The 9216-nt window shown below is 34.6% G+C and overlaps 1 protein-coding gene across 1 annotated transcript; it reads right to left on the bottom strand.

The window, feature by feature from the left end:
* Positions 1–1724: 1724 nt before the first annotated feature.
* On the bottom strand, positions 1725–8858 carry LOC114257503 (DIS3-like exonuclease 2). The gene is made up of 7 exons (XM_028197272.2): positions 8349–8858; positions 6853–7211; positions 6656–6709; positions 6501–6569; positions 3357–5618; positions 3137–3208; positions 1725–2802 (listed from the first exon to the last, which is right to left on the bottom strand). The coding sequence occupies exons 1-7, from the start codon at positions 8461–8463 to the stop codon at positions 2338–2340; spliced, it is 3396 nt and encodes a 1131-aa protein (XP_028053073.2). The 5' UTR covers positions 8464–8858; the 3' UTR covers positions 1725–2337.
* Positions 8859–9216: the final 358 nt, after the last annotated feature.

Consider the following 9216-nt stretch of genomic DNA (forward strand, 5'->3'; position numbering starts at 1 on the left):
GTATGTAAATAATTTAATACGTATCTTCACATTTACATTTACAGTAAATCCATCTTCACATTTACATACAGTAAACCCATCTTCACATTTAATACATACGTATCAAAAATAATTTATTTAAAGTAAATATATAAAAATTATATATATAATGCATACATATTATATATAATTTATTTAAAGTAAATACATACGTATTATAAATTATTATAAAAATATTTATAATACATACGTATTATAAATTATTTTTGGTAATTTATAAATTATTTTTTATTATAAAAATTGCAAAAATTATTTTTGATTATAAAAATTTTTACCCTTACATACGTGTTATAAATCAAACCATCCATAACCTAAAAATGATTTATATTTATGAAAATTATAAAAATTATATAATTTATTATTATAAATTATTATTATATATAAAAATTATATTATTTTAATGGTTAAGAGTGTGGGTTGGGTGTTTGTGGGTGTGTGCGTATATCAGAGGGTCAACAGTAGAAACGTTATTTCAAATAACGTTTTCTAAAAAAAAAAAAAAAAAAAATTATATGCACAGTGAAAGCGCTATTTCAAATAGCGTTTTCTTTAGAAAAAAAATTTTATGTTAAAAGCGCGATTTAAAACAGCGATTTATTAATTAAAAGCGCATTTTACAATAGCGCTTTCACTATGCATCAAATTTTGGGCTCCAAACAGTGAAAGCGCGATTTGTAATAGCGCTTTAGCTTAGTTTTGAAATTCCGTCCAAACTAGGCCTAGTTTGGGAAATAAGATGCAAAAGAGGCTTAGTTTGGGAAAAACCCCTCAAAACCTGCTTGTCCAGTAGTAAAAAACTGTTTATGTATATCAGACACTGTTTATATGTAACATACATAATTTTTAATGAGATTGAAAAACTCAATCCGGCAAATAGTAATAAGTTATCATGAGATAAGCCCCAAATATATTGTCTAACACTATGTTGGTTTCGCGACTTGAGGGGTCGGATTAGACTATTATGGCTGTGAGTCCCATTCAACACATGTTTAGTAGTAAAATGAGAGGACAGATTCCTAATCCAAGGGATTCAGTAATCCTCTCAATAAGGGATTAACTTGACTGAATTTTGATTAAGATTAAGAAAATAGTAAGGAGATAAAATCTATTTTATATAAAAATAAATTAATTAATTAATTTAATTATTTTTTTTTTTTTACTAAGTGCACCGGTTTGTTTTAATATTTGTTTTATTTTGTTTAATATAAAAAAAAATATTTATTAATTTTATATAATAATAATTTAACAATCTCATCACTATCTATCTCCCATACTATCATCAAAACAAACACACGTTTACTTAATTCCCTCACTAACAATCTCCACATTAACAATCTCTTCATTAACCATTATTTCACTAATAATCTCATCCAACCTAATCCACCAAACAAACTTGACGTAAGGGTTAATGAAGACATATATGATGTACCTGCATCAAGCATGTCTAGTAGTAAAAATCTGTTTATATACATAAGACACTGTTTATATATAACATACATAATTTTTAATGAGATTGAAAATATTGAAAAACTCAGCCCGACAAATAGTAGCAAGTTATCATGAGATAAGCCCCCACATATGATGTCTAAGTGTTATTGAAGACATATATGATGTTTTCTTAACACCAAACAAACAAACAATGTTCACAAGAATGGCCCAAACTGCTCCTATGAAAATATGAAACATAATTAACTGACACATCTTTAGCATTGCAACGACACAATGTCGGTTTAATTGTCCCTTCAAAAATTTGCTAAATTGCTTACCAACAGAAGCACAGCAATACACATATCCCAAAAAGTTCAAGAAAAGATTGAAAGAGTACATGAAACCGCAACAGTCACCAAACTCCAGAGAGCCAAGATAGTGCATCAATGTCTTGGAAACTAATTCAACTACAACAGACCACCCAACATTAAAAACTAGTTGGGTTGTGCAGTCTAACAAAGCTAAAGCTTCCGATACAAAATGAATTAGACTTGGACTCGGACTCAGACTCAGACTCAGACTCCAACTCCAATGCATGGCACTGAAATAGCAGACACAGGCATGTCAACCGAGTTATACCGGATGGAAATGGCCAACAAAAACAAAGGCCTATTCCACACAAGATGTATATCCAATATCGAACACATAATTGCATCAGCCATAGATTATTCAGTTTCAAAAACTACTTCAACGATATACTATTTCATATCTACAACAGAGATTCCATTCCAAAAACAAAAAAAGAAACTGTGTTTCAACATCCTAAGTCCGTCAACTGCAACAACTAGTATATGACTCCCAAACTCCAAATTACCTGAAATATGAGCTCATGTACAGTCTTGCAACTATATCAATAGGACCATCATCCCCACCAACCGCATGAAGGGCAATAGGAATTGTTGAGAGAAGGTGCAGCGTGAGGGGGAATACAGAAGGCTCAATTTCAATGGCTTCTGCAATTCCCGATTTTGATATGGGTGCCAGATCCAGTGATGCTACACCAGTATCCCCTACTATTTGAGATGCACAGCCACTGCTACTTGGTTCAATATTCCCTTTTGCACAGCCCATGTCACCACTATCTCCAGGAAAATCCAATGGCAACTCTAATGGACTCACAGTAAGTGCAACATCTTCAAGTGTCCTGTAGTTACCTGGGCTACCTCTCCTCTGGAAGCGTTTATGTGTATATAAATTGAGCAACAATGTGGATATTGATTCAAGCCATTCTACGTTCAGGTCGTCAACTTCATCATAATATATACGCCGCTCAATCTAGAAGCATGTTAACAAGCAGGACACGCATTAACTAAATGGAGAAGGAAATAAATAAATAAAATGGGTTAGTTACACCAGAATGCCACCAACTATTAGTGAATATTAGTTTAACCCCTCATCCATAAACCCATATATTTTGAAGCCATCAACTATAAAAATGCATCACTCTTATCCCCTCCAAATATGGGGACATCTTACGGTTTTTATAGTTGACAGGTCAAAATGTACAGGTTCACAAATGAGGAGAGTAAACTGATATTCATTAATAGTTGAGGAGGTATTGGTGTAATTAACCCTAAAAAAAAAAGAGATGGGTAGGGAAACTACTCACAGCTAACTTGTGGACATATATTGACATGAATCTTGGCCCCAGACCCAGTACCCTTGCTTCACTCAATATAATCTGCACAAGACCTAACAACAGTTAGGAGAATTGACAGATAAGCAAATAAAACTATGGTAAATCATAAGGAAGAGAAACATAATTTAAATGCAGTACAAGTTCAGTTATAAAAGTGGACGAGGACTACATTCAAAAAGAGAACAAATACCTCCTTTTTCTTGAGAAGAAACCACATGTAGAGTTTATCACTAGCATCTTTGACATGCTTACTAGCCAGCTTCCTCTCATTGCAATGAGCAGCAACGTCCGCAAGTATTTCCATGCATGGAATTCTGTGTTTTGATGCTGCAGCAGATAATGCTTCCTGACCTTCACTCGATTCTGCTGCATCTTTATCAAAACAAATACCAGTGAAGCACCATCTTGTCAATTCCTTCCCATTCTTCAGTTTTTGCCTAGTTCTTTTATACTTCAAATACATCTCTTCAGCTTCAATTGTAGCAGCCAATGTCCGGTGTACTACAATATCCGGATACCTACGCAGCGGTGAAGTAAAATGAGTGTAGAGAGGAACAGCCAAAGCATAGTGCCCCCAATCATTTTCACTGTCTTTTAAATCTCCACTACAAAAATATGTTGCCAATTGCATTGGCTTCGTAGCATACGACAAGAGAATATTAAACAACACAGAATCATTCTTGAGTGTTTCTCTAATCCGCTCTAATGAATGATGAATGTGACCTGAAGAAGAAGTGTCCAATTCGAAACCATGTTTGCTACAAAAAACTTCAAACTCTCTGAGCTTCCGCAAGTTAGGTTCCGGATGCCTACGCAACAATGCACTATCAGGATAAGCTCTAGTTATTACTTCTGCAGCTGTCACATTGGCCAAAAGCATAAACTCCTCAACGAGGAAATTTGAGTCCGTCCTTTCTGAAAGTATACCATCGTAAGGATTTCCATCTTCGTCAAATAAGAAAACCAGTTTGGAGCTTTCCAAACGCAATGCCCCATCATCAAACCTCTTCGCCTTCAATGTTTTCGAAATTACATGAAGGCTTTCAACAGATCTAATAACATCAGACCATTCAAACTGGCCATGCAATTGAGGGCAACCATCTTCTAAGGTACTAAAACTACCCACATTAAACAGCCCATCAATAATGGCCTGAGCATTTTCATACGAGAGTTTGCAACAAGATTTTATGACAGTACGGCCAATCCACTGGTCCAGAATCTCACCAGCAAGAGTCATGTCCCAGAAAATTGAGAAGGTGAGTCTGTCTACTCCAGGATTAAGTGATCCTAGTTTCTCTGAAAGCAATGAGGGCAACATAGGTAATTTACCCCGCAATAAATAGACATTAGTAGATCGAATTTGAGCTTCTATGTCTAATGATGTGTCGGGTTGAACAAAATATGATACATCAGCGATGTGCACACCGACTCTGAAAATGCCATTGGATAGCCTTTCGACCGATAGCGCATCATCAAGATCAGTCGCAGTGGAAGGATCAATAGTAAATATGCACATATTTCTTAGATCTATTCTGCTCTTAAGTTCCTCCGGTGGAACCTCCCAAGGAACACGTGGAAGGCAAGAAAGTGATTCAGCAGAAAATTCAGAAGACTGAATTGCATTTTCAAATAAAATTGCAGCAATATGTGATTCAATCTCTCCACCCCTCCCAAAAACATGCATGACACAAGCTTGTGGGAGATAATTTTCTTCCCTCCAATCATCAATTTGTGCAGCAACAAGTTCCATTTCTGTTGTTTCATCTCCATCCTCCAATCTTTTCTTGATGACATCAGGCAAGTCTCTCACAAATACCATCATTTTAGGAAACTTTGGGTCAGTTGGTGTCAACATAATGTACTCCCGGTTGGTAGATGACAATAAATTCTTTTTCTTCTTATTTTCCTTTCTGCAACCTTCCCTATAAGAAAGGCACTGCTTAACACTAAGAAATCCAACAACAGCATCCCGACGAGGAGACCTTTCAATAATGGCCACAACTCTGCCAGTTGGTCTCTTTGATGGGAATGAGCTTATCAACGTGCACAACTTCTCTACTGAACTTGTAACATCATTCCGGTCATTGGAACAACCTGCCTGTGAAAGATCCAGTGCAGAAGGACAGTGTCCGTTAACAGAACTATAACTATATTCTGACACAGAGTTGTGCTGTCCAATTACTTCCGGACCAACATTTGCACCAGAGGAAGTACCAACCTCGTATTGAAACCCCTTCTCTGGAGAAAATGAGCCATTTCTACCATTTACATACTCATAAACTGCATCTACCTTGTTTTTTCCTTTGCAGCTATCACCAACCAACTCAGTGGCATCAGAGACAGAGTTATAATCCTCCAATGGAGCAGAATTGTTGAAAGTCCCAGTAGACCCTTTCATCTTAGTCCATGCTGAGAAAGGATCAACTTTTATCACAACAATGTCTCCTTCAACCTATGTGACAGAAAATGTTCCATCAAAAATACATCGCTACAGGGATCAGCATATAAATTAAAAACACATTTAATGTGTGAACTATAATTTATTTATTTTTTAAGGAAATGAAAAGAAAAAAAAAGGCACAATTTGGGCGCACATGCTGTTTGTCAGAAGAAGCTATTAATTTTTCAATATGAACCACCATAATAACAATAGTAATCTTCCTTTTAAGCATCTGGTAACAATGTAAATGTAAAGTATTGCCAGATAAAAAGTCCAAAATTAGTCACATGACCAATTAAGTAAATTGCATGTTTCATTCCCTTGAATTTTGACCCCTTGTTGCTTCAAAAGGAAAGGCAAAAAAACGGTTTCCCCTAGACTGTAAAAAGTTGTGAATGCATACCCATCCCCAAAAAAATGTTATTGCATTTATAATCTAATGTAACAGCTCACTAATTGCATCAGCAGTGTTTGCATAGACTAACAAATCAAACTTGTTAACTTCTGAAGCGGAAAAAACAGTGAAGTACAAATTTGAATCATTGACTATCTTTCTGGATGCACAAATAAATGCTTTCAGATAATAGTTTAAAAGATCTAAAAAATAAAAATAAAATGGACCTCAAGTAAGGATAATCCTGATCAACCCAACAGTTTGTATTTTATGATATTACTAAGATGTCATTCTTTGGCAATGAATTAAAGAAAAAACGGGACTGCCAATGATTAACAGTATACAGCTGATGAAGGAACAGAAAGCAAACAAATCAAGATTAGTGAGTTAACTTCCTATCACTTTACATCCATTAAATGCACAATGTACAAAAAGTACGCAGACAGTTGAAGTCAACAACACTTCATTTAGAAAATTATTAAAAGCAACCCCAGACTTACAGCTCTATTCTGAGCAGCAATTCCACTGATGAGAACATCTGTTTGAACTCCATCGATTTTGCAATAGGCCTAACAACACAGAACAGTGCATAATATTTGCGTCATAATAGAACAAGGAGATGCAACAGAAATACGTGGAAAAAATTATAACGCACCTCAAGTCTGTTGTGAGCATTCACACGAAACAGCGCTTTAAAGACATTGCCTTTCTGCAGAATTAAACACTGAATATGATAACAACCTTCTTCTTCTTCTCCATGATGTGTTTACATGGTCTAAAAAGATCAATAATTCGGTGCAATAATAAACAGCATCAAAACAAATACTGATTGAAATATATTGGCAGACTGACCTCTAATGCCTCACTAACAGATTCAACAGACCAATGAGGAGCAAAATATTTTCTCTGATGACAGGTCTGATGCGACATAAGAAAATCCTTACTTGCATATAACCCCATTGACTCCTTGCAAGCAATTGTCTTGGGATATGATTTTAAAAGCATTCTTCCACCAGAATCAGACGAAAACAGTAGCTGATTTTGCATACTTCTAACCTCCTGTAGTGCTGTTTGTTCATTTATATGTACTGTTGGCAATGAATTAAAAGCAACATTACATGCTCCAGGCAGTCGTTGCTCGTTTGGTGTGCCACTACCTCCCATTATTTCTGAAGGTTCTGCTGGTAATTCATTTAGCGAACAACAACAATCTGCTCCAAAAACACAAAATTGAAACATCAGAGCCAACACAGATAATCTCAGTACCCAACAAACACATCCATTTCACAAATATAGGGGAGAGTGTAGACAAACGACGAGGAACGAAAACTTAGAAACCATAAACAGTCAATAAAATTCACATTCCAAAAGAATCAAGTTGCAGCTGAAAAGCAAGTAGATGTATGATCTATACTTTTGAAAACTCCATCCCCACAATGTTATCAACAAAACTAACAGAATGAAAATAAGTAATAACCTGTTTGAAGTGGTTTAAAAAAATAGAGTCAGGAAACAACATTTAGATAATTCCCAAATAGCCTGAGTTAAAACTGGCTCTTTTTAACTCAGGTTTATAGAAAAGTTTCCAAAAACAACAAACCCAACCATTTTCAATTTCTTTTTTTTTTCTATTTTATGCTATTTTGAGAACAAAAAACATTATTTTTTTTTTAAATCACTCTACCAAACATAGACAGAATTTTGATTCACATGGCCATTTGGTTTCCAAAAAGAACTCAAAGGTCAAATAATCGAAAGATTACAATTATGTAGATGTTCTTGTTTTTCCTAGATGCAAATTTTTTTAACAGATACATTGCCTTCTCATTACCAGGCAGAGTATCTTTTCCACATGAAAAGCACAAAATTGCTTCCTCTCACTTTGTCACAAAGAATAAAGGACAACCGTATATATATATATATAAAGAGAACCTTAATTCAACTAAAGACAAATATTTGCAGTAGAATCAATTTAAGTGGAAACCCAAATTCAAAATCATGACTTTTTCTTTCCTTCAGTTTCAGCCACCAAAAATAGCCTTTAAATCATAGTTCACATCCAACAACTAAATGGTTTTCACTTTGCCAACCAAAACAAAAAAAAAAAAAAAAACCACTGATTGATACACAAATATCCATCAGACAGAAAGTTGAAGCGTAAATGTTAATTTCCAACATCCCCCCCCCCCCCAAACAAAAAAAAAAATTAATTTCCAACCCACTATATTCCAAAGTCAACTATGTTCCGTGCCCCAACTTAGTTAAATCACAGCAATGACTACGACAAGAATTTCAAAGAAGATATCAAACAATTTAACATATATATATATATACATATGTGAAATTACCTGAAACGGAGGAATTTTGTTTGGATCGTCGATTGGATCGACGCTTCTTCTTCTTATCCTTATCAACATCCTCAGTCTTCTCAACTTGAGATTGCTCAACAACTGCCCCTCTCATAATTCAGCTGATAATCCAAAATTGTTAACAACACAGAAATTCAAATAACAAATCATTTAAACCCAAGGAACTAAATTTGAAAAAAAATAATAGATCGAAGAAAAAAACGAAACCCTAGGCTAAGCTGAGAGTCGGAAATCTTCCGATTGGTAAAAAATATTTACGGAAGAAACCGATGAAGAGAGAAGGGGAAGAGAGAAAGAACAAAAGAATCTGAGAGAGAAGAGAGGATGGATGAGATAGGGTTTTATATATAGTCGCAGAGAGAGAGAGAGAGAGAGAGAGAGAGGAGGCGGTTGAAGGAAGGAAGGAAGTACTGAAAGGGACGTTATTACTTTTAACTGGTCGGCGAAAGACATGGGCGCCTACTCTGATTCCTTTGTCTTCCCTCTTTTACTTTTTGCCCCATCATCATCTCTCTCTTTTTATTTTAATTTTTTATTAAAAAAATATATACAAAAATATAAAACGTAATAATTTATATTTTTTTTTTTTTTACTATTTTAATTTATCATGAAAAAAAAATTATTTTTATAAATGCGTATGACATTAAATCTAAAAATTATTTTGTCTCAATTATAAAGATTTGATTAATATAATAATTTTGTGACAATAATAAATTATTATTTTAAATAATATTTTGTTTACTTTACTCTTCTGTCACTATTCTGCTATCACTAGAAAGTGCACTAGTATCGAAAAAATTGGCGAAGAAAGTCGACAGTAATTGGTGGTGGTAGTGATATAAACAAA

Source organism: Camellia sinensis, chromosome 6 (assembly GCF_055761805.1).
Source record: "Camellia sinensis isolate YWXY chromosome 6, ASM5576180v1, whole genome shotgun sequence".
In the NCBI taxonomy this organism is placed as follows: Eukaryota; Viridiplantae; Streptophyta; class Magnoliopsida; order Ericales; family Theaceae; genus Camellia; species Camellia sinensis.

Coding starts and splice junctions, on each gene's coding strand:
- LOC114257503 (XM_028197272.2), bottom strand. CDS start 8,463: ATGAGAGGGGCAGTTGTTGAGCAATCTCAAGTTGAGAAGACTGAGGAT. Junction 5,619..6,500: donor TTGCTGCTCAGAATAGAGCT/GTAAGTCTGGGG, acceptor TCTGTCACATAG/GTTGAAGGAGACATTGTTGT. Junction 3,209..3,356: donor TTCTTCTCAAGAAAAAGGAG/GTATTTGTTCTC, acceptor GGTCTTGTGCAG/ATTATATTGAGTGAAGCAAG.